Genomic DNA, 26,705 nt, shown 5'->3' with positions numbered 1-26,705 from the left:
CTTTAAAAAATATTTGTGGCCATAAATCTGAAGTCATGAATTTTTAAAAGTCCTGTAGCCACTCTTAATTTATTTGTAATCATACGAAGCATTCCTACCTTAATATGGGGTGTAATTAGATGAGCCTGGATGCGAAGTCTGAAGTTGTTACTAAAATTATTTATTAACTCATCTGTCTCATGCTCATTAATTTGTTTTTCTCAAACTGTCAGTATTTACTTTTACACGGCCTGATACATCCTTGATATTTTTATTTCGCCTTATATATTCACATTTTTCAACAAGAAGGGCTGGAGATAAAAATTTGACTCACGGAAAGCTTGTAAGTAAATATTCAGTTTAAGATTTATTGAACTCCAAATGCAAGACCCTGTCCCTGTAACAACACTTGGAAAAGGGGTGCGGTTGGCCTTCTTTAATTTTTGCTTTTGTGTGTCATGAGTTATATCTTGCAGGTTATATTCTACAAGCTTTTTCTTTAGCCAACACAAAATCTTGACATAAGCCAAATTTTGTTTAAGTTTCTGTACTTTACAGGCTCAACAGTTGCTTACTCCTTGCTTGTTGACCATCTACTTTAAACGAACAAATTCATTCATATTTGCTTAACCTCGTTTCCGCAAGAAATCCTGGGAACGAGGTTGGAGTTTGCTTGCTTGGTTAAGCTGGTTCGCTAATGGTAATTAAACTTCTGTTACATCGCGTTTGCCGTCGTATTACGCATGACGTTTAAAACAAGGAAAACTTTGAAAACTGTTGCGGGTTTTTAATAACGCCTGATGCATTTTCTTTTTTTCATAATTACTCGCCTCAGGCTGACTGTTGCTAACAAACTGCTTCGTTTTTTGAAGGGTTTGAGCCTTGTCCTGCTTGCTAAGACCTAGGAGAATTACCCTCCTTATTGAGACGTTGCAAATAAAACAAAGCAGGCACAAAAAATCATTATTTTAGTACTAGCTAGCTAGTTAGTTAAGACTGCCCCTCAATACAATGTACGTTTGTAGCCAAAATTTTAAAATTGGAGTGTTTAAGATATAAACATGGAATTAAAAAAGTGATTAAATATTTATTGTCAAGCTTAATTTCAACAACATCTAAGTCAACATTATGGTCCTGTGAACCAAGTGACTGATCCAATTTTTGACCAAAACCGCTACGAGATGCTATTTTCTTCAAGTTTGAATAGGATCCCTTTTTATAAGATTCAGGTTTTGGTTAAAATAACCCACCATTTTTCTGACTTTTTCTGATCATTACAGATTTTGCATTAACAACAAAAAACAACGGGTATTATTAAAGAGAAATCCCCACTGAAATGTGTGTGCGAGGACGAGAGAGGATTCTTTTTTATAAGTATCTGGTGTTGATTGCACAAATGAATTATTAATCAATAGCTCAACTATCCTGTTTAACATTTCACAATATGTCAATCAAAATTAGGTAAATGTGGTTTTCTCGCCTTCCTTCTTTATATTATTGCTTTCATACTTAGAATATTCTCTTTGTATTGTGTTTTTATAAATTGTAAGAACTATGTTGATGGTGTGTTTTTGGAAACACTTGTTTAATGAATACAGATGTGTTGGATTCTTTATTTACATCATTCAGCCACCTAGGGCTAAAGCTGAATACGTCGATTCAAGTCGTAATGTATGGTTGCTGGGTTTATACTCTTGTATATTCGCTATTAATATGCTCAGAAAAGTGAATCTGCAATGTAAGTACACGTCTTTTTTGAGTAGCTACCTATAAAAGATATTTACTAAAAATATTCACGTACATTTGAATTAATTTATATATAACTATTAATTACCTTAAGATACTCCTCTTACAAATTTGCAAGATGTAAATGGTGTTTGGCGCTAAAGAAAGCCGCCAAAGAAGGTTTTACCTTGCAGGCTAAGCGCTTATTAGAATGATAAATCCTTATCAAAGGGATAGATGTTTATTAAGAACAGGGGAAGGAAAGGGAAATGAAAAGGGGCACAACATATTATATTTTATTTAGTTTTTGTACCTGAAATTATTACCAGAAATGCTTTTAATTGAATAGGAGAAACTAAAAATTGTAGTTATGGCATTGTTTATATGATTTCTAACTTTGCGGGGTTGGTAAAAGAAGGGGTTTTATTGTGGGTAAAAGGTTCTGTAAATACTTCACATACACCTTTTATGAATTAATTTTCTTAAACTTTAATGGAACAAAAAAATGAGAGATTGACAGAATTTAATTTCGTGGGAAAACAATATTAATTTTAGCGGGAATTTACTTTACAAAAATTAAAATTTTGGGCGGATTTTTCTTGGTAAATGATGGAAACCTTTTCTTTGCTTTTTTTATGTTTGTTTAAGGCTGTTCCCCATTCGCGTTAATTTAAGGCGGGAGAAATACTTACGCTTGAATTCTTCAATATCATCCGTTGGATACAAAATATTACACAAGCGAACTAAAAACAAACATTCGGCGTAAAAAAAGTTGAAAGAACGATTCTCTTTATTCGCGTGAATATTTGATAAGCAAACGGGATATTATTGAACCTTCGTCAGCAGCAAACACAACCATTTTCCATGACAGTTGTGAAAAAAGGCTTCGAGATTTTTATGATGGTTTTGAGTGATTTTTTTACACATGCAAACAAAAATTAATTTCACATTACGTTACTATCACTATTCAAGATGTAAACTATTTTCTATGTATTTCTATTCAGTAAAAACACCTTGTTGATTGCTGCCATGTTGTTCTGCTTTCAATTTAATTTCCCCGCGCTAGCAAGTAGAAATGAACAGAAGGAATTAAATGTGCGAAATTTTCAAGGGTAAATATCTCGCCAGCCTTAAAATTACGCTAATAGAAAACAGCCTTAAGTCGAGTAAAAGGATTATTTTTTCCTGTTATTCACAATAATAACAAAAAACCCAGATAAAAAGAACAGCATTTGTCGTCAAATATTAAAATCAAAAACTTTGCCATTAAATTTAATCTTCTTGCCGATTATATCCTTTTAAATCTAACCATCATTACTTTTGGTAAATAAAAAATGTGAAAACTTTTTTCACCATAAAAATTCTAACTTTACTTAACTAACAAACTTCTTATTAAATTGTTTTGTCCTTATTAGACAGCTTGTTGCCACAACAACGAAGCCAGATATTTTTTTTCTGCTGTTTATGAAAAAGATATCATGAATTGCGCTCGGTTGGATATTTTCTTAATAAAAAAAAGGAAAGAAAGAAATTATTGATATATTTATTTCCTGCATTTAAGAAAAGAATATTAAAATTTTAATATGGGAAAAAGCTTGCAAAATGGAAGCTGGTTAATATCGTTAAATGGATATCTGTATTTTTACGACGTAGATAAAAATAACAAATGTTTCAGATATTGGAATGTTTTTACGTGAAATTTTGGTCGGCTTGCTTAGTATTGGAGGAGTAATTGTGCTGGGTAAAATATTTGCAGAACGTGTGATGAAAATTTAATGAAAAGGGGATGGGATTTGACCTAAGGAAAAGGTACGGAGTTCTTATGTTAGTATGATTTCAATTGATGTTTTAGATCTAAAGTAACGATCGTCGTCGAAACATTCATGACGCCTTTTATGAAATTGCTTAACAGCAAGTCCTGCTCACCCGGGGTACTTGTTAAAATTTTCTTTTAGGTTAGGCTTCGAAATGTTGCATTTATTAGAGGTATACGCTTAAAGGGTGGGGAAAGGGGGCGTTTTAAAAGTCTTATAAGTATATAAACTAGTCATTAGCCCTTGAAAAAAAATTTAAGGGTTCGCCCGTCGTATATGTTACGGTCATTAGATTTTCGTATTTTTCGTCATACGTGTATTTTTAGCACGTAACAATTCGGCTGCCATTTAAGGGTCCTAAGATATTTCGTGTATCTTTTCCCGCCTGTTAGCATGAAGTAATTAAATTACTCCCTGGAGGTTCGACGCTTAGCTGCAACACAGAATGCGGGTATTATCCACGAGTTCACCCATCAGCATAATGCATTAAAAGTCAAGTTATCTACCAGTATCCTGTGGATAAAGCCATTAATTCGCCTGAACTTTATATTCCGCCGAGCTAAACAAAGTTTAGAACTTTTTTCCTTGTCAACATGGATATTTAATAATAGTGTTCCCAACCCGTTACCATGGCTATCCCACACATTGACGTCAAGACCATAAATACATAGTGACCATAAATACATAGTGATACATAATAAATGATAGTGATACATAATAAATACATAGTGATTTACATTTTTACGTGGTTGGCGTCGCTTATTCTGAGTAGAATACCCTTCCAGTTGTTTCACGATTTTCAAAAATAGAAAATTATGTTGATTTTTCAGGACCACATATCCACTTGTTAAGGCCCAGTTTCCATTGCGGTAAATACTACATTAAAATAAGACAAGTTTAATGTTTAACAATTTTGACAAAATTGGTTTCTTAATAAAAAGGGATACTTTAGACAAAAAATAACATTTGCCAAATTTAATTTGCGTGAGTGGTTTATCTGAGAGATTTTGTGAAACTAAACCTAAGCGAGTTAGAAACAATGAAACAAAAGGCATCGGACAACGCTTTCGAATATTGCTACGATTCAGTTTTAAAATGACTCCTACCAAAAGCAGACTACCGCTTTTAGATCGCTCTGCCAAGCCTGGAGCTTGACACAATATTCCTCTTTAACTAATGCGCCAGTTGCTGCATATACATAAAATGACATTTTGACCATTTTGCAAGCAACTGAACTTTGTTACATTAGAGCACAAAATATATGCCACCTATTTTTAGCTGACAGTAATGTACACAGTTTAATTTCTCGAATTGAGAAAAGGCGGGAAATCTAGAAAAAGGAGCAGGGGCGGATCCAACATTTTTAACATGTCAGTCACATTTTTTGCGAAGCAAAAAAAAGCGCAGCAATTTTCTCCGGCCAAAACAGCTGGGGGTCATGGGGGGAAACTGTCGCTATTTTAAGCCTCTACGCATTAAAAACGGCCTAAATAATGTCCAAATTATTAGCTTTGAGACGTTTTTTGCTCTAAAGTTTTGAATGGACAAGAAAATAACAAACCATCCTTTAAAGGGTTTCAAAAAAGTGTATGAAAATTAAAAACAACAGTTTAAATTCAAATATTTTAAGACTGTTTCGCCCAATATCAGGGCTCGTCAGCATGTCTAGGAAATGGCTAATAACGTAATGTTAGCTATTCCAGACATGGACAGTCCGCTATATGCTAAAGTAGGCTTAACTAGGGGAAGCTGAATTGTTATAACCAGAATTACAAGAATGGTTAGCTTTAAATTATCATCACATCCTTCATAGATAGATAGATAGATAGATAGATAGATAGATAGATAGATAGATGTGCATATTTTACATGGCTAGCCTCACAAATATCGAGGGATATACCCTGTCTATTATTTCCAGGAGGGGCCATGGCGTAGATGGAGAGTCCTAGAGTATTTAATGCTCATTTTGAGCTACACAGACCCAATTAGAGCCCGCGCTCTACTAGACAACTCCCGGCAACATCCAACGGCCCACACAGTGTGCCATCTTCCCAATTTCCCTCACATGGCTTGGGTTAACCCGGGGCTATGGTAACATTCACTCGCCCATGTTGAATCGCCGTCAAGAGGAATCGAACCCCGGTCTCCCGCACAGTGTACGAGAGCTATAACCACTAATCTACGGCGCCAATCAACACCTTGCAGACAAAACAGAATATGAGCTTGAGCATAAGTATTTTTAGCATTTAATGACGTAAATACAGGTTCCACTTCGCACTTTGCAACACAGTTAAGAAAATAAGAAATTTGTTTTTGGTTTTTGATGTATCTGTACAGTCTGGAGGCACAGCATAATTTTTGTTACCACTGGGAAATTAAAGTATTTGACGAAAGGTTGCAAAAATTTTCTGTGTTCGGAGTACTAACCATGCTATCGCAACTAGTCTACCAAAACAAACTAAACCAAGCCTAATAGTACAAGTGAAAACAGCATCATTCCCCACAAATTCTATTGCGTTGCACCAGTTTAATTGTACAAAGTGTCATCATCATATGTAAGATGGAATACATAAATGACTTACTTTGATTTCTTCTTAGCAAGAAAGTAAAACAGAATTCTTCCTATATATATGTACCTCAGGGTAAAGGAAAAACCCTAATGATGGATTGTTGCAGAACGTCAGCCAGTGTCACTAACATGTAGCTAGGACATGTAGCTGTAAAAACAAATCTCCAGTGACTTTAAGAGCTAAAAATAATTATCCCGGGAAATAAGTAAATTGTCAAAACTAACATCTGTATTATACAACATGTTGGATGTAGCACTACAGAATAAAACATATATGCACCCTTTATTTTTTACGATTCTTAGTAAAAATTATGTCAGTCGCGTGACGGCACTGACGTACACTGGATCCGCCCCTGAGGAGGGTGTTGTTATTGTCTTTTTTTTGGTCACATTGGAAAAGTGGGATGCGGGATGCGGGATGCAGACTGGGATACGGGATGGGGGATGCAGGATGCGGGATTCAAGATACAAATTCAAAAAAATGTGAATTATGAAAAACACAAAGGATAAGGGAAGGCGACTTTGCTTTCAAGGTTTTTTTAAATGTGCAGAGTGGGTAGAAAGGATATAAGGGATTACTTTTTGCTGGGATCAATTAGTACAATTAATAACCACAAATTAATTTCTGCTCTTTTGAAAGAATTTGGAAATTTTCAAAAATATAGCAAAAACCTCACGAAAATTAATTTCTATATTTCCTTTTGTTTACTTGGTCGTCTGATTGGAAGTCAACCAATAACACCAATGGGAATTCATACTAACCGATATAAACGAAACAGAAAATTTGATTTTGAAATAACGTTCATTTCTTTCGTTATGGTGCGGCAAGTGATCAATGTTGAAAAGTTGCGCGAATCAAATTGGAATCAAAATATACTATTGTATATTCGTTGATAACTGAATGTTATTCTCTGACCTAACATACTAAGATAAAATACAAATCGGGTTAACTGTCAGATAAATATAAACGGGATACATATACACGTCCCTTCCTACTGTTTTTTTTTTTTTTTTTTTTACCCTAGGAAAAATAAAAGAAACAAGTGAAGGAAATATATAAATCCTTCATTCCTATTTCATAATAAAATCGTTGTATCGAGACGGTAACCATCTCTCTTGTGTTGAGCGTCTTGGTAAGGGAGCAGGTGGAGGAGTTGATCCCTGCTCAGTTGAATGTTCATTGCTTTCATCGTTATTTGTGTCGTTTGTGTTCATTATTTCTTCTTGCTGTTCTTGTATATGTGGGGGAACAATCGTGTGTTCACCATTTTCAGTTTCTTTGACATTTAACTTTCTCATTTCCGGTACTAAATCGGGAATAACAACATCTTTGGTGCATTCTTGTGAAATTTTTCGAAGGAACCGGCGGTTTCTTGATGCTAACCTCCGGCTTCCATCCACAATAACCCTGTATTGTTTGTGAGGAAATGCTTCAGCAATGCAGCCAGTCTTGTCCCATTTGTTGGGATGGTTGCCGTGTTGGTTTTGGATCGCGACCGAATCACCGACCTGTAGGGGTTGTAGCGAGTGTCGATCCCCCTTGTTTGACAGTTCAAATCGACGGGCGTGTGTCATTTCACGTGCGTCAACAAGGTCGACCACTCCCTTCTGAAAGTGATTGGTTGTGGTAGATGGTCAGGGAGGTTTCTTCCAAACAGTAACTCGGCTGGAGAAATTCCCATGTCTGGTGCAGGCGTGTTCCGGTGAAGTAGGAGTGCTTTGGTCACTGCTTCGGTATCGAGAGAACCAGTTGGACTGACGTTCGATGTGTGGATGCGTTTCATGGTTTTTACAGCTACCTCGGCTCTTCCGTTACTTTCCGGTAGGTATGCTGACGATAATCTGTGACGTATTCCCCAGTTGTTGAGGAACGCGTTGAACTCGTTTGATTCGTATGGCGGACCTCCATCGGATGCAATTTCTTCTGGGATACCAAAGGTGCTGAAGTATCGACGCAGAATGTTTTTGACGGTTGCTGCATTCGATGAGGCTCGTAGACAGGCGACTTCGGTCCAATCAGAGAAGCGGTCAGCGTAAATCAGGTATCTTTGCCCTACCATATGAAAGATGTCCGTGACGGCTACCTGAAACGGGTAGGACGGTTGAGGTGGCTGTTCGGCTGGTTCTTTCGATCGTGATGGGGCGATCTCGTTGCATCTTCGGCAGTTGAGACGTTTGTTTTGAATGTCCGAGTTCATACCTGGCCAGAAGAAACGTTGTCTAGCGTTGCTTTTCATCGAGGAAACTCCTTGGTGACCGACGTGGAGCTCATCGAGAAGACGTTGTCGAAGAGATTTCGGTACGAGTGGTATCCCCTTGGAGAAGATTAAATCATTACTGGTATATAGGCGTTCACGTAGAAACCAGAACTCGCGTAGGTTTGGTGGAACTGATTCTTTATTCGTTGGGAATCCCTCTTCGATAAGCTGGCATAGATGGTGATAATTTTTGTCCGTTTGTGCGTGTTTACGGATAGTTTCAAGACGAATAGTGTCAGTGGGTTGTTCGAGGGTAATTTCCTCTTCAATGTAGGCGATATGATTGTCGAGGTCAACAGATGCGATGGGTTTCATTCGTGACGTTGCGTCAGACGCAGGATTTAGTTCTACAGGTTTGGGGATAACTTTGAAATTGTACATAAGCGTTTTTTCACGGAACTTAAACACTCTAGGATTTTCGATTTTCTCTAGAGCGCGACTGTTGAAAATAGGAGCGAGAGGTTTATGGTCGACTGTTACGATTAATGAAGGGCAGCCGAGGACGAACATTCTGCAGCTGTGAAGTCCGAACATAAGGGCTAATGCTTCACCCTCGATAGGGGCGTATCGGCTTTCCGAGTCTCTCGTGAATCGGGAACCAGCGTAAATTGTTTTCCAATGATCGGGGCCGCAGAAGACGTCTTCTTTATTTGGGCAATGGCAATGTTTTTGAAACAGGGTGAAACCTATACCGGTTTTCGACCAATCTGTCGATAACCAGGTCTGGCGGTTGAGCTGAAAAGATTTAACCCCGTCTTTGATAGCGTCAATGATTGCTTCCTTCGATCGTTGAAATACAGTTTCTAGGGTATCGTCCCAATAAAATTTCTTACCCTTCTCTAATAATTCTCGAAAGGGTGCTACAACGTCCCCAGCAAAGTGAAATTTTTCTGGATTAAAGATGATACCGTTTGTTGCACACAGGTTGATGTATCTAACGCAATGCCAAAACGATTTAGTAATGTCATTATCCCAAAGGATGGAATCGTCAATACATCGAGCTACTCTAGGAAAGTCTTTGGTGATAGCATCAAAGCGCTTGGTGTATCCGTCCCCGGAGGCATGGAAACTTTGAGGTGCGCGAAGGTATCTATAGCGTCCCTACTCGGTGATGAACGTTGTTGCATCACGGGCTTCTTCGGACAAGGCGACACTGTGATATCCGTTCCAAGCGTCTAGGACGGTTTTCTTGACTCTTGGGGGTATGGCGCTGACAATATTGAACGGCGGGTGTGGTGCATCTCTCGACGAGTAGCTTTATTCAGCTCCTGGAGGTCGACGGTTCGCCTGGGTGTTCCGTCTTTTTTGGGGACAACGACCATACGAGAACACCATGTTGTTGGGTGACCAGGAGGAATGGGTTCAATGATCCCAAGCGCCACGTCGGAATCGAGTTGGGATTTCACGGTGTATTTCCAATGATGTGGAATCGGGATTGGGGTGTGTACGGCCTTGGGTGGATGGTCTGGTAGGAACGATATGCGAAGAGGTTCACCAGTCATTACTTGGAGTTTCTGATGTTTACATACATTAAACGCGCTACTGGCGTAATAGTCTTTAATCCATTTCTCAATATCCATTCGGTGGTCATTTGTTGGCGGAAATGGTAGCTTGTCAGGTAATGGTGGGCATTCTGTTCTAATCTTACAACCACACGGTGCGATGAAGGTGTCTGGTGTGCTGGGTTTAGTTATAGCGGCGTTAACGGAAGGATCGTTGGGAAACGAATCGCGTAAAATGTCTAAGCGTTTCATGGCGGTTTGTGAGAGGTAGGTGGTGCTAACCCCCTCACAAATGTATAACAGTTCTGTAGTTTCGCCGTTGGCTGTGAAAATATCGACGAGGAGGGTTCCGATAATTGTTAGTTTGTTATTACCCACTCCCCTCAGGCGATTTTCTGTAGGTAGAAGCCATCGCTTGGCTTGCGTAATGTTCTTGAGTATATGTGGTCCGGTAGTGCATATCTGTGCACCGGTGTCGGCAACAGCTTTCTCGTTGACTAGTTGTGGGATTTCAGGCCAGTGTTCATTAGGCCGTAGGTTCATATAAGCTTTCTTGATTATTTTACCTTCAATATCTAACGTAGGTGATTTTTCTGGTGTGCTTGGGATAAAACGATTATCGACTAGATCACCATGTGGGAGTCCATCTAGTCACAATGGGGATGCGGTATCTACTGCTGACAATAGGAATTCGGCAGATTCATCGGGTGGGACTTCAATCGCCGAGGTCTTGGGGCTACGGCAGACGTGAGCGAAGTGGTTCAACTTATTACAGTTTCTACAAGTCTTACCGTAGGCAGGGCAAGTTGAACGACCCTTTGGGTGAAAGGGCTTTCCGCATCCGATGTAAGTTTTGTTGTTGTTGTTGTTGGTGGGTGGACGGGATGATGGCTTTGATTTCAAGGCGGATACGTCAGATGTCGACTGGTGTGGTGATTGAAATTCGGATGAAGCGCGTTCAGTTGATTCCAATGTCAAAAGACGGGTTGTAAGCTGGCTCAATGTTGTTAATATTTCCATTTCAGAAAGTACTTTCGATTGATGGGACGAATTTCGGAGACCGGCAATCAGCTGGGATCGAATCATTTCGTCAGCGTATGAAGGGGTGCATCCGTTGTCTCCACAGGTTCCAGAGCAACTAAATCTACAAAGCATAGCTTGGGCTTTCAAACGGGAAATAAATGACGTAACTGTTTCACCATCACTTTGTTTTAATTTGTAAAAGTGTTGGCGATAAACTTCGGGGTGTACGGCTTTTACGGATACTGACTTGATGAATCCAAGCAAGTCATTCTCAGACGCAGTAAGCAGAGTGTCAGGACCGATAAAATTAAACAACATCTCGTTTACCTTTTGAGAGCATGCAGCTCTGAGTTCGTTTCTGATGTCCTGCTCACTCGACAAGCCGGCCATCTCTTTATAGCGGCTCCATTCGTCCTTGAAGATGATCCAACGGTTATCGGTGGAATCGGCGTCAATAATGGGTCTCGTAAGCTTTGCACGTGATCTTCCTCCGACAGATGGGTTGGCGGCGGGTAGCAGTGACGGGAGTTGGGCGAACAGTGTGGTCATTGTTTTTTGCATCTCGAGGTGTTGCTGCTGCATTTGAATTATCATCTCGGCTTGACTAGGGGACGGAGCGTCGGGTAACGGGGCGGTGGGCGGTATGCCGTTATTTTGTGACATGGTCAAAACAAAATGGCGGTGTGACCACGGATGAAAATCGGATGAAAACGATTTAGAATGTTTTGTAACCCCTTTGCAACAATTATGAGCAAAAGAGATATGAAAAGTATGCTGAAGTGAGTTTGTGTGTTTTATACAATATACAACGTTTCAATAATTAATGTAATGTTCAAGGTGCGTTCGATGTGACGTGAAGAGACTTCGTTTAGAAGATACAGAATGTTTGTTATGTTTTTGTTGTTGAACGTGTAAACGAGCGTGGAATGTGTTGAATGTCTGTTTCTGATGTGTTCAGTTTCCACTTACGATGTTTTTTGTTGATAAGAGAGTGCTTGCTTGCGTGCAATCTCACCAATTGATAGAAAAATATCCAGGAGTCGAAGGCTCACTTCTGACACCATGTATATTCGTTGATAACTGAATGTTATTCTCTGACCTAACATACTAAGATAAAATACAAATCGGGTTAACTATCGGATAAATATAAACGGGATACATATACAACTATGTGCATAGAAACCAGGTTTTTTGAAGAAAAAAATGTCTAAACGCAGATGAAAGTTGGGCTGTCTACAACTGCTACTTGCCAAGCGCCAACGAAACAAAATGCTGGTTTGTTTTTTTATCACTGGCATTTCAAGCACACCCCCAAGTAGAGATCGATCAATTCATCAATAAATAGTAGTTACCTGTGTAGCGCAAAACCAGACAAATTCAAAATTCAAAATTTGTTATATCCAGTTCCAAAGCAAAATCCACAATCCAGTTATAAAATCATGTCCAGTAGAATAATCGAAATGCGTTTAAAATCCAGAATCGAGTTTCACAATACAAAATAATATTCACAATGGTACAAATAACAGCTTGCAATCATACAACGTCTCAAACCCACTACACTGGCAAACTATTCGCGCTTTATTCGCGCATGTTTTTAGTAGATTAATTTTCCTGATCATTTTGGTCGTTAGACCGTAATTCGTAAGCGCAGAGAGTTGGTTTTAGATACGAGAAACAAGACAGAGTTGTGTCTACTCTCTTCTATGCTTTAAGCTGTGAAAAGCTGGTTTCTACTCCTGGTGTTTATTGAAAAGAAGAAGGGCAATTCGTATTCACGAAAATTTTCGTTTTTCTTACTCAATGAAATAAACACTCACATATTGACTGGTTTCTGCAATATCAACTATTTCAATCTCTTTTCACAGGGTATAGCTGGAAAGCACTACTTTTTCAGATCGAAGGCATTTACATTTGTTGCTTGATATCTCAACCTCGCCAAAGGATTAAAAGTTCAATATCAAACATATCTTTTCGTATCACATTAAGTTCACCAAGCGAAAAAAAAGTCATGCATTTCTAACTGTTGTATTCTTTTTAAAAAAATTCCGGCGTAGTTTATTTTAATGTCTACGCGATGTTCGGTAACGGCATGGTCAGTATTTCATTTTCAATGAATTTTTTGCATCCCACATCCGGCATCCGCTTCCCGCATTCCGTATCCCGCATTCCGCATCCCGCATTCCGCATTCCGCATCCGAATAGGTCGTCCCGATAGATCATCCCGCATCCCACTTTTCCAATATGCCTTTTTTTGTTTATCGTTTATTCGCTTTCGAAGAGTACGAGGTCAAGCCTGCGGTTCAAATAAAATATTTGTTTTGTATTAGAACTGCTGATATTTCACTGTAACACTTGTGATACTTTAGTGCTACATGACTCGTGTTCAATTTCTGGTGCGTTTGGCAAAAGGTTTCGGTACTTTAAAACTTTAAAATACGATACGATACACAGCCTAATTTAACTGCATCCTCTATAAGATTGACACGGTTTTGCACGCATCAGTCCACTTGAAGATGGTAAATAGAAGATTTGACCCTATAATAAAATATAATATAAGTAAAAGCAATGTTTCGTGGATCTTTTTAGCCATTTTCTTTATGCAGCCGAATGATGTGTTGTAGGACAAAAAATAACAACGGGGTCAGCTGAAATAACGGATATATTCCAAATCTGTTGCCACCACCTTAGCTGTAAGGAGGCTTTAAGACAGATACAGAACACCTAAGAGAGACGACTAGCAGTACCAGTGGTTTTATCAGTGTATTTGTCTGTTGAGCTTACTCTGTGTATGAATGAGACATTGAACTCTTTCGTTGCACCTGCTTAACTTATATTTAGTTTTGCGAATTAAAACATGTTATACGAGACCATTATTAAAAGGGAGAGGCTAAGCCATTACTTATATCTTCATTGAATGATAATAAAAAATACACAGTGTGTTAAAGCTATGCAACCAGAAGTAGCATCTCTATTTTGATTGGGTGAACAATAAACCTCGCATCAAAGAAAAGTGGAGAACGTCCGCTATTTCAAATTAAAAAAGGCAGAGGAAAATATGTATTGTGTAAAAGTTGCTAAATTATTAAATGTTCTAATATCAATAGACTTTTATCACATCTGCTGTTGCATCTGAAAACAATTATTTTGTGTCTTGTGCAAGCAAAACATTGCTGGAAAGAAAGAAGGTAAATTTTGTATTTTTTATACCTGATGCTAATTAAAAGGTAACTTTTACCCTCAAAAAACGCCCTTCATTTAAACGCGTGTGCGCCCATACCAGGATATGACCTAAAAAGTAAACCCGTTTTCTTACATCGTATATTTTATTTGTTAATGAAAGGAAACAACAAAAGGAAACGATATTTTTTAAATTTGATAAAAATTAAGGGAAAGAGGGCATAGTTCTCTCACAGGTTGCTCAAATTTTTTTTAAAACTTCTTAACTGTTCTAGGTCAGGGCTAAGACCCTCTTTTTTAGGATAAGTCAACAGATCAAACTGAAAGTTTTTTATTGCTTTTGTTGTTGTTGTTGTTGTTATTATTGCTGTAGTTTTGTTTATGTTTGCCTTGTTAAACCTACCTAAAGGAGTACACCAACTTTACTTATTAAACTTCTATATTCCCCTTGAAACAAAACGATCTAAATACTCATTCAATAGCATGCAAATTGCAATACTGACCAGAGTGAAAGGTTCTCAAGATTCAGCAATTGATCAAAACGTCTTTCAACGTCAGACGACGTCACATAAAGATCATTTTTTGTGGCCGATTTGCGTTTATAATTTACCGAACAGCTAATTCATACACATAACAACGATACACATCGTACTTAGCAGTAGAATCTGTGTATTTTAAGGAACAATAATCACCAACCTCGTGATTTTTTATGGAGGTTCTTATAAAGAGTCTCTTTCTCTTCAAATAACTATTGAAAAGTTGTTGGATCAGAGAAAGAATTAATCTTGGCAATCAATATTTATTAGTACCATCATATGTATGTGAGGTGGAGCTCTTGTTCTATGAATGCGTTGTTCATTGTTTATAAACAAGCTTACTGACAACGTTGTTAAACTTCTATAATGTTTTACGTAAATTGGTTTTAAAACACTATTATAACAAGACCATATCAATGTGCATTTTATTATAGACAACAAGAGAGAAAAAGTTATCTGCCTTATTTAATTAACCTAATTTGAGTTATTAAATTTGTCTGGGCAATTAATTTCAAAACCTTACGTAGTTTTAAATTGTTTATGCCAAAGTACTTCATCTTATCCATTAATTGTGTCTGTTTTTAATAATACATATTGTAAACAGATACAATTTAATTCGAAGAAAATATTCTCTTTTCAGGCTATTCTGTATTTTTTCTCTGTGCGTTTTGCTGAACGAAAATTGATATTAAATAAAGAGGATTTTCGCAAATAAATATTATCAGCTCGTTAAAATTATTGGAAAATTTCGCCGGGGTGACGAATCACATTTTTCGACTGATAAGATATAAGTAAATACTTTTACTGTTCTTGAAATGTTGTTTTTTTAAAAAAAGCGTATCGTGTTTCAATCGCCTGACTTCTGGTTCCAAAATGTCAAATGTAACTACATTTTTAAAAATGTTATTGAAATTCTTTGTTTACATTATATATTTAATCTAAAACATACCATGATTAATTATCACACTTATAATGAACGGTGACTCTGTTTATATCGTTTTATAAACTTTTTAATTAAATTTCCTTTTGGCTGTAGTTGTCATAATAAAACTTAATGCGGAGATAATAGCATGGTAGTAAAAGGCGGGACTTTTTTGAAGTGGCAGACAGTAGGGGGCACTGTATTTCTGTGAGCATACTAACTTAAGTTAAAAGAAGAGAAGATGTGATTATTAGATGAATAATGTTTTCTAAATGAGAATATAAGGTGAGTGAATATATTTATTGCATTAATTTTGTTGATTGTATGCTTTAATGTTAATATGGATGTTTGGAGAGGAAATAGGTTAGGATTTGTATAGCTAAAAAATTTAAATCTTTTGTTAATTTGTGTTCATTTGTATTGTTTGAAACACAACTGTCTTTATAAATCGCAGTAGTGAAGTTTACGTGCAAAATTAGCATTAATTTCACTATAGCATTGATCGATTTTGAAATTTATTTACATATAATTTAAAGATCATCGTGATAAATCATTGATAAATTAGAGATCTTCTTCCTATTTGCTTATTTTTTCACAGTCCATACTTTTAAGCCTTTTTTTAAAAAAAATTAAAAGGAAAGAATTATCTGTGAAGTTGACAAACTTTGTATTATTTTTACTTTGTGTTTATATTAAGTCTTGATGTCGGAAGTATCCGAGAATGAAAAGTTTTGTGAGTTTCACAAATTGAAATCTTGTTTGCGAAATTAAATTCCATGAAGTTCAATTTTTAACTCGCAAAAAGAAATTTTTGTGAATTTATTAATTAACTGATTCGGGAAATTAATTCTGCTAAAAACATGCTTGAAGTAGTTTCCAGTAACGCATTATTTTTTAGAAAGCATGTTTCGTTTATGTAAATACAATTAATCTGTTTAAGTTGAGTTAAGTCCTAACTTTTGGAAAAGACGTATTTGTGAACATAAATTACTGTGAATTAGCTATAAAAAATTCTGAGATTTAACTATAAATTGTTTTTTAAAGATTTGTTTGATGCTGATAATTTTTTTACGAGACTAAAGTATTATTATCCTTATCGCTAAATTGAAGTTCACATGGAAAATCATGTTTATTTTATTTCTGTTTATGTTAGACCAATACACAGACATCCATTCGTGTCTTGTCTCACACTGTTCAAATCCTTGTTGACACTCCCTTGTTGCTTTCTTAAAATAAATGTCAATTTTTCCTTTTTAAATTTCGCACCAGGGTAATGTTGTTATTACAAAAGATTTTTTTTGTAAATATATTCTTAAATTTTCTCAGATAAAAAAATAACTCCGTTTTAGTAGCTTGCCAGTATATTGTGTACATCAAAGGAAAGGGATCGTGATGAATGGTAATTTTTCTTAAAAGGATTATTATTTTAATCAATCGATTTAACTTTTAGCTACATTAAGAATAATTTTAACGCTTTTACTGACGTTTCAAAGTAGTATTTAGTATTTTTGACACTTCTGCTTCTTACTAACTTTGTTTACCTCCTGACGATAAGTTTTCTCTGTTGGCTATATATACCTTGCTTGGTTACAGAATTTTAACAGTTTCATAACCAAGGTGCTCGAAAAAGTGTCACTAAAATGCTGGAAAGTTCTCACTGGAAATTCTGCAAGGTCTCAGGTCTTGATCTGCTTTCGAAAGGTCTCATGAAGTACTGGGAAGAGATTAGCAATAGCTAAATACTGGCCACTGAGTTTATGTAAAAAAAGTCTATTCTAAGAAGTTGAAAAGGAGTGACTTACTTACTGCTAATGAGATACGACTCCCTTTAACGCAAAGTATAATTTTTTGTGGATTTGAACTTTCACCCAGATCAAAGAAACTGCCAGAAAAAAAAGATTCGCGCAATATGTATTTCGAAATGTGAAGTTTTAACATTTTGTTTCGACCCTTTTAATCCATTTTAAATGCAGGTTTTTGCAGCTAGCTATAGAAAACAATTTGCATTAATTGTAAAGAAACTCTGATGACACTTCAGTCGGCAGATGTTTTCCTATGAGCTGGAAACTAAAAAATAGTTATTTGACATAAATTCACCAAGCAGCTGTTGTTCCACAGTCGTCTAGACTTAATTTAATCATTCTGGAAGAAAAACAACATAAATTATTATGTTTTTTTTTTTAAATATTCCTGAACATTTTTATCAGGTTTTTTGAAATTCTTTTTAATTACGGTTATTCCATTTAAAAGTGTTGAAGCAACACTTTTCGTGCAAACGCTAGGTTACAACTAAAAGCACAACAATGGCTCAGACAGGTAGCGATTCTTTTTTTTGTTTATTATCGAATATACAGTTTTCTTAAGTCTTGTACAAACAATTTAAATAGAGTATTATTTTTTTGGTCAGAAATGTATTTAATAAGCACAAAATGGTTATTCTTGCATTGCGTTCTGTGGTACGGTAATAAGACATGGGTAGTAAGGAAGGAAGATCTTGACCTTTTAGAAAGAAATGATATCAGAATGATTCGGTGTACGTATAACACCAGTTTGAAAGACAGAAAGAGTTCAGATGAGATAAGAAGCAGGTTAAGTATTCGTAGCATCAGCGATGTTATCCACATGAGAAGACTGAGTTAATTGCAACATTTGGAAAGAAAAGAGGAGGATAATTAGTGTGAAGATTTGATAGTTCCTGGGGCAAAACCCTGAGGCAGAACGACCAAGACTTGGCAGGAGGTAATAAGAACAGAGTTAATACAGAGGAATTTGAGTTTAGAACTAACGCAGTCTAAATCAGATTGGATGAAGGTCATTAATATACCATATACCCATGCCTAGAAACTGGACTTTAAGCCAAGAATAATGCTGAAGTTTCTTGCAACCAAAACTTGTGAGCCCTATTCAGGCCGCGCCACCACTCCCCTTTACGCGTGGACTTGTTAATGTTAAGTGTATACTTTCTTAAAACGTTTCGAAAAAAGAAAATGCCTTTTTGGTTTTTATAGCAACGGAAAATGTCAGGGTCATACTGGACCATTAGACTATTCTGCATTCCTATGTTATTTTTTATTGTTTTTACTTGCACTCTTTTCCTGACACGACTTGCGAAGAAAGAAATTTGCCTGCAGTGGTCTGCTTTTCACTTCAGATTAAGACAAAGTCGAAAATTGTTTGTTAGAAAAATAATTGGTTTATACGTTTTTGCTTTCACTTTTGTTAAAGGAACAAATTTTGGTTGCAGCCTAGTTTCTTTTACAAACAAAAATTCTTATCTCAGTTAAGGCTAGTTCTCATTCGACTGCATTTTCCTCTATAACGCAAAAAGCTCACGAATCTCTGATTTTGTCGAAGTGGCACTAACAGGAACTTTTTAGGCTGTAGCGGAAAATTTAGCCAAATGGAAACAAGCCTCTATAAGAGAGCGGAAAACATTAGGCGGTGCTTGGCGGGAATTTATTTCGCGGGACATCTTCCTACATTTTATTGTTCACATTTTGATATATCTTAAGAAATTCGTCAGGTCATTTGTTAATGGCTTCACAGAGGAGTGTTAAACATTATGAACTACTATAAATGCAAAAAGTACTAATTCCAGAATACTTAACACTTTTCAGTGAAAAAAATTATGAAAGAAAAAGTTTTGTGTAACTATGCTTGTTGACAAATCAAAGACAGCTTTTTTTCAGCAAAAGAAGGAATAAACTTGTGAGTTTTGAATAAATACAACTGATAAGAAACAGGTAGTTATTCCAGTTTTATTTCGATTTCGAGCAACTCTTTATGTAACCTCAAAACCACTGCTCTCAGGTGAAAGGATTTCTAAAGGCAAGAATTTTTAAATGTTTATTGTTATTTGCGAGTATCACAGAAAGTTACTAGTCATCGCTGCACATAGAATATACCGCAGGTAGGGCTGTCGCAAGAAATGTTTCCATAGCAATAACGAAATTAATGTTATGGAACGAACTACATTTAAATAGCTGGGGTTTTTATGACTGTCAGAAATTTTTTTTGAAATATAGTTTAAGGTATTGTAATCAAAGATAAGCATCTTTTAACAATCAGAACAGTATAAAAAGGGTATCACCTTTGTAAGAACATTGACTATAGAGTTTTAGAAGGAATTAGTGTTCAAATGTTAGTTACAAGGACCGGCGCAAGAAAAACTATCTTTTTAGTACGGGAATCTTATGCGTTAATTTTAAAGTTCAATAAAAAACAATATTGCCGTGAATGTTCTGAAAATACAATTGAGTCGTTAATTTTTATATCAGAGCAATCTTGGAACAGCAATATATACATAATCGTGAAATCACTTCTTAACACTAGAACTGTGTTTAAAAAAAGAGGCTGCAAATATCTGTATAAAATTTCTTTTTAAAGATTGTTCAGTTAAGAATGTGTTAAGACAATTTTTAGACTAAATTTCTTTCAAATAATAGGTACCTCCACTCTAAACCAAAATTACGGCGCCTATGTAGAGTTTTATGTCTCTGCACAAAATGGTTGCGCCGCAGCACTTTCTATAGAGTAATTTCATTAATTCATGCTGGCAGGAGAACAAGTATGTACGAAATACCAATACGGACATATATAAACGACGTGTGAATTCCCGTAGATTTTTTTACGGAATAACGACTAATTATTTCGTATTCCCAGACTTCTTAAGTTTACACGTTACACGTTTTTTTTATAAGTATCTCGATACTAATAACAGTATCTTTAAATTAAACAATTATCTAACTGTTACAAGAAATAAAATCGAACAGTTTAGAATGTTATTGAAAGTCCTACTAACATTTGCTCGATCTAACTCGCAATTTTTTATTTCCTGTACTACCTGCACAATTAATAATTACTCGGCTTCGAAGCAGGAAAGGTAAGGAAGTGTTCCATGGATGAGTAGAAATGATTATCCAATGGAAACCGAAACCTTTGAGCCCCCTTTGCAATGAGTTGGAATAATGTATTTTTAAAACCTTGCCGTAAAATTGATATGCAATAACGTAAAAGTTGTTTAGAAACCTTGCCTAAATCTTAGTACAGTTGCTTATAAACTGGATCTTATAAGGAAAGAAAAACACGTTCTTTTAAGCAGAACTCAAGTTCAAAAAATTATTTGTTTGCTTATTTTGTTTATTTTTTCAGGTTGTTTATTTTTATTTTCATGTTTTTTTGTGTGCGTTGTAAAACAAGACAAACAGGATTTCAAGAGGAAATCTAAAAATGTTAAAAAATAATTCGTTATAAATGCATTGAGAGTATTTTTTAAATTAATGTTCAAACTTACAAAATATAATAATAATAAAAAAAGAGAAAAAAGGAAGCCGCAAATACTATTTTCGTGTTTTATATTAAAAAGACTTTTAAAACTAATATTTATGTTTTAAAAGAAATAAGGAAAGCGTAGAAAACAAATATTATATTCATAAATATATACAGTTCCCGGCCGGATCAGAGAACTAATTCGCTTTCTTATTCTGTCACGAAAGAATTTTGCGAACACCGCAAATGAATTTAACGAAGCTTTCGTAGCACTCTTTCCTATGCTTTCTTTATTAATTATTATTTTTTCCTTCTTTTTACCTTCAATGATCTTGCTTTGACCTTTCCACGCCCTTCCCCCCTTACCTCCTACGTGTACAAGCTCAAAATTTTATTTACGTTTGCCGAATTTGAAATATCTATTAAAGCTCGTTGAGCTTTTGGCTAACGTTGATTGTTTTTCAGAAAGAAGTTTAAACATAAAAAAGTGTATATATTTGCGACAGTCAGCAAACTCATGGAAAAAGTAAAGGCATTGTGAAGTTTCTTACACCTAAAAAAAGCTTGCATATCTCGAACTAATAAACTATTAAAAACTGAAGCTGAGTGTGTTGCTTCACAGTTGATTTTAGGGAAAAATTTTTTTTTACCCTTTTCACTGTCAGGGCTACAAGTTTGCCATATTTTAAGTTTTTAAACACACAAAAATTAGAAAAATCGAAATGAAAGTCAAAACGCCAAGGTCAGTTGTAAGGAATAAACAGTTCTTCAATTATCGATTTGATAATTGGTTCGCCCGTCTTTTATTTATCGCATTTCGTGCGTAGCACGATTTTATTCTCGTGCGCACGCACACACACTGACAGAATGCGTGTACTATTTCGAAATAAGTTTTTTTTATATATTATTTACAATTTTCTGGCTTTAAACGGTATCCGTAAGGTATCGTGTGTTACATAATATTTTCTGATTTTGCGACTTTCGCACTCGCTTCTGTGCAACTTCTTTTTTTCACTTATACGACATGAGTGAATTTCGTGTGCTTTTAACAGTTAGAACAAGACGTCTGCAAAATATCAAGACACGTTCAATTAGGCATGGCGGTTACATGGTGAGTTCTCTCTCTTTGTAGAATAACCTTTATCTTAAAGCATTACTTATCGTACTATAGTCCCACCTATCTTATCTCCAATGTTTCTGATCTCGCATAAATTATAAGCCCAGGATAGATAGTTTACTGTTGTTATGAATAATTTAACTGACTCATTCAAACAAAAAAAAAATGGTTGGGAGTCATGTGCAATAAGAAATTTACGTTATCGGTGAAAAAAGTCGAGTAATAAAAAAGTCGAGTAATAAAAAAGGTAAAACTTTAATGGTGACATGAATTTTTAGTCAATTGCTCAAAACTACATAGTCACTTTTTATCGACTAATTTTTGAAGTAATCTATAGAAAATAATTTTCATTTGAGGGACAATCATATGTGCAAGAAAAGTTCCTCTTTTTGTATATAGATTTCGATTTAAAACGTAATCTAAGGATACTCAAACCTTGTATCCTCTTATTTTCAATGAGGCCTTGTTAGTGCACTTAATAAAAGCAAAAAATTCGTCAAAACATTTTTGGTACAAGTCGGTGATGGTTGGTCGGTAAAAGCGTCCGTACAAAATATTTGCCACCAACATGTGGTCAATTTTTACTAAATTTTTTACCGATAATGTATAGGCTGATAAACTGTGTTTTTATTTTCGCATAGTAATAATCGATATTTTTTTATCATTTGAACAGTTGTAACAACACAAAAATGAACTCGTAATCTGTGATTCTCCACATTATATTGTATTTAAACGCTAAAAAAAAACGTTAAAAAAACACAAGGTTTAATTGATTTTTCAGCTGCTGCGTGAAGAGAAATAGCAGGTTTTTGTTATTTTTTATTTGGGAAAATAATTTTCACTTTTTCGCCACAGTTTTTGAAGCTATCACACCTGATTATCACTTAATTTAACTTCCTAGTTTTTTTCTGTCTTGCGTTTTGTATCCTTCGCTAGTTTTCTTTCGCCCTTTTTGCATGTACCTTATAAGGGAAAATTTAGTCGCTTTCTCTTTTATAAGAATATGTTTTATAAGAATATCAGGCTGGGATTTCAGGTTATAAACAATAGGTCTATTAGAACAATAAAGAAAGAAGAATAATAACTAGCATGGTTAGAACTTTTTTATTCTTACAGAAATATTTAGGCTTGTAAAAGTTTATTATGATTCGTTCTTACCAGGAGACTCATCGCTACCTGAATACAACGGCATTACTATTGTGAATTTCTTCTCTTTACCATTGCTGTCTTTGATAACTGTCCCAACGTAGTTTTAATCTTGTAGTGTTTGAATAAAGATTTTAAACTTTAACTCTAAAGATGGTTTCCTAAAGATTTATAGTCGGGTTGAAGTTAGTCAAAGAATACTATTAGTGGGATGAACTAACAGTGTGAAACTTTTAGCCACTGACGATCACAATTAGTCACCTTTCCCCCATTTTTCCCCGATTACCTAATTAATAATCAAGTCTCATTTTGTACTTAAAACCGTTGAAGTTCGATGTTTGTTAAAACAAATTGAACTTTTTGTTATGTTAAGAATAGTTGTTATATTTACTGTTCGTGAATATTTTTCAGATCATAATGTCGGCATTTCACTCTTGGTGCGACGCAAATTTGCGTGCTACGGGTCTAGGGGTTTCCTGTGATATTAAACTTAAAAAAATGTTTTGCTTTCAATTGAAGCAAATTATTTACACTTGTATTTTTAAACTGTTTTTACTTTTTTAATTTTTAAATCTATATTTAATATATATTTAATATATATTTAATATATATTTATTTTCGTGAACCACCAATATTTCATTTCTCTTTTTTCTCTACAAGAACGTTTTTTGAAGAGCAGAAAAACTCTGGAAATAACCAAGTCTCAAATAATACAAGGATAAAAGAAATTATTGGAATTACGATATATTTAGATATATTTTCATGCATATTTACACTTTTAATCACATGTCTTATGAATTTTTTAACCTTTTTTCTAAATTTAGATATAATATAAGACCGGAATAATTTTATGAACCAATATTCTATTTTTTTCCTTTATAAGAGATTTTTTTAACCATGTTTTTTCTATGTTTTAGAACACACGGGTTACAGCAAGTACGTCTGATCTGGTACAGTGTAGCCCGACACAGTATATATTCCGCGGATATGTCATCGTCCATCAACTCTTCCGCAGGTCCTTACGGCGACAAGGACTTACCTGTATACAAAGATATACCAATTGCATTCTGGGTATTTCTGTCTGTAGAGACCGTTGTTATTGTAATCGCCAATGCGATGTTGTGTTGGTTATTTCTAAACAATCGACAACTACGCTCGTATCAAAACTATTTTGTACTCTCACTGAGCGTCAGTGATCTTTTAGTTGGGTTAACAATAGCGCCATGTGAATATTGCGCCCTGTTAAACCGCCCACCACAAGACTGCCCGCTGTTTTGTGGAAGCGTGGTTAGTTTTAATATGCTAGCTTCGACAATCAACTTAGTTTTAATAGCTGGCGATCGATATTATTCGATAAAGAAACCGTTTCGCTATCAAGAAGTGATGTCCAGGAGGCGAGCTATATTTGTTATCACCTTAGGATGGATCACCACCCTTTTTATGACTCTTCTTCCCTTCACTTGGAGTTTGAGTACATCCATAGACCCAAAAGTGGGGGTTAAAATCAACCTTTATTTCTCGGAAGCATTATTTGCTTTAGTATTCTTGATTGGTGTCCTACTCGGTATAATCTATTATACTATCGTAAAATTGATTCAAGAAAAGCTTCGCACTTCAAACGAAAAATCGTCAAATCCTGCTGGCATAAAAGTGTGCATTATGGTAGCAATAAGTTTCTTTTTGTGTTGGATACCAACCTGCATTGTGGAGCTACTGGTGCAATACAATGTGAATCTACCACACCAAGTCGTTAATGCGTCCTATTCGATCATGCTTATTAATCCCTGTCTGGATCCTATTATGTACGCGTATTACAGACGTGATTTCCGACGTGAATTAGCGTCATGGCGACAACGTCAATGGAAGAGTATTAAAATATGTTACAACAGGTTGACGCAGAAACCGTACATGAGAAAAGAAAGCTTTTTTGGCACGACAGACGACTCAAATAACAATTACTTCAAGGTGAAAAGTCTTATAAGGAAAAGTGCTGCTAACGGCGCTTCGGTATGCTTAACGACGTCTTTTGAAACGTCAACTATTGTGATGGATAAAGTGACGGTGTTGTGAATAGCAATAATGTTATCTCATATATTTCTGTAGAAATTATTATTTTGATACTCCAATATAAGTATTTATTCCGGTCTGTATCTAGCTGTTTGAAGAAATAAAATTAACTTAGACAAAATTTACTGTGTAAAATCGATGTTGTAGGAAACTACATGTTATCGACCGGTCTAAAAAATCTAAGAGTATTTTGCCAATGTTACAATAAACTAGTCGCTGGGCCTGGCACACATGTCGTGCCTAGGACAGGTAAAGTATGTCACGTGTTTAGGTGGAACACTTACCGTGCTGCGCCCTTTTATAGGCATAACAATCTCATCAGAAATGTAAGTTGCAGTAAATTTGGTTAAAATGCAAATTTACACCACAACCTGTTGTTACTCCGTCACAGTAAAACTACTTCTAATTTTGCGGAATTTTAAGTGAAATTTTAAAACTAAATGTGGAAAGGAGCGACTTGAGCGTTATAGTGTTGTTATATATGGGCTAAGCGCTTAGTACAGGTAAAACATGCCGCACATCAGTGTTGAGCACTTATAGGATTGTGATGAATTTAAAGATGATGCGACAATCCTGGACAAAATTGTCACAAACTTTAACCAGGCATTTATAAAACATACCCCATAGCTTCTCACGCAAGGAAGCAGGCAGAATATTAATTCTCCTTTCTCTATCTCAATGTCAAACATTCCAGAAACTGCTGAACTGAGACATCGAAAAACAAGGACTTAAATGTGTGAACCTCGAAAGACTGCTATTGAGAATGTTTTTAAAAGGCGATGACGTCATCCGAACAATTTTTTTTATAATATTCCTCCAATATGTTATCAAAAATTTGTGCCGAGTTTCGTTACTTTGCTTTTTTAGCCCGACCTCGACCCCAAGCCTTTTTGAGTCCTCCAAAATCCCGGCCAGCATAGGGGTAATAAAACTCACAAACACTTTTTTCGTGTTAACAATTTTTCTTTGGAACGTTTTGCGTAAAATATTGGCAATTACCAAGAAAGGTAATAAAGAGTTAAATCTTCACAAGATAATATTTCTTCTGAGACAATGGTGAGGTCATATGTTCAACTATGTTATTACAACATTGTTTATATAGTAGAAATAAAAAGCCCAGGCTACAAGATTTAAGATTTTTAGATCTTGTGTGAATCACTCATACGTTCAGGCTTTTTCATTCATTTTGTCAATAAAAATAAGAACACGATAAAGCTTAACTTATTATCGGATCCCGGAAAAGAAAAGCGTTAGTAATAAAAATAGGCATTCTATTTATTAACTTGCGAATATTTGAGTCCTAGAAAAAAATCAGATCTGTATTAGTGTTGTAGTTAAGATTTTCAAGTGCGTTTCTCAAAAAACAAGCATCTTTTTAAATCTGCTATTCAGAATATTGCTGCAAGACTGCAAATCCCAAAACAAGAATGACTAATTTCTCAGGCTAGGCGAAGAAGAATTTAACTAAAAAAACGTTGGATAAATCTTTGTATATCTTCGATAGTGATTGGTTGCTTTTTCTGTACTGAAACTTTTCGCATTCTTCCGGCTTCAGCAAATTATTGCACAAATTATTACTGTGCGGGAGGTTCAAACGAAACA

The 26,705-nt window shown here is 35.6% G+C and overlaps 1 protein-coding gene across 2 annotated transcripts; it reads left to right on the top strand.

Moving 5' to 3' along the window:
• The first annotated feature begins 2,779 nt into the window (after nt 1-2,779).
• LOC130625503 (adenosine receptor A3-like) lies at nt 2,780-25,224 on the top strand. Of its 2 annotated transcripts, none has more exons than XM_057440608.1 (2): nt 2,780-3,513; nt 23,954-25,224. In XM_057440608.1, exons 1-2 carry the CDS (start codon nt 3,491-3,493, stop codon nt 25,104-25,106), a joined length of 1,176 nt encoding a protein of 391 aa, XP_057296591.1. In that variant the 5' UTR covers nt 2,780-3,490; the 3' UTR covers nt 25,107-25,224. The 2 variants fall into 2 exon arrangements, with proteins under 2 accessions (XP_057296591.1, XP_057296592.1); XM_057440609.1 differs by lacking the exon at nt 2,780-3,513 and adding an exon at nt 17,033-17,821.
• The last annotated feature ends 1,481 nt before the right edge of the window (nt 25,225-26,705 follow it).

This window comes from Hydractinia symbiolongicarpus, chromosome 14 (genome assembly GCF_029227915.1).
Source record: "Hydractinia symbiolongicarpus strain clone_291-10 chromosome 14, HSymV2.1, whole genome shotgun sequence".
Taxonomy (NCBI): domain Eukaryota; kingdom Metazoa; phylum Cnidaria; class Hydrozoa; order Anthoathecata; family Hydractiniidae; genus Hydractinia; species Hydractinia symbiolongicarpus.
Note: the sequence above shows the minus strand (reverse complement) of the source record. Positions and strands in the feature narration are given on the sequence as shown.

Coding starts and splice junctions, on each gene's coding strand:
- LOC130625503 (XM_057440608.1), top strand. CDS start 3,491: ATGGGATTTGACCTAAGGAAAAG. Junction 3,514..23,953: donor GGATTTGACCTAAGGAAAAG/GTACGGAGTTCT, acceptor TCTATGTTTTAG/AACACACGGGTTACAGCAAG.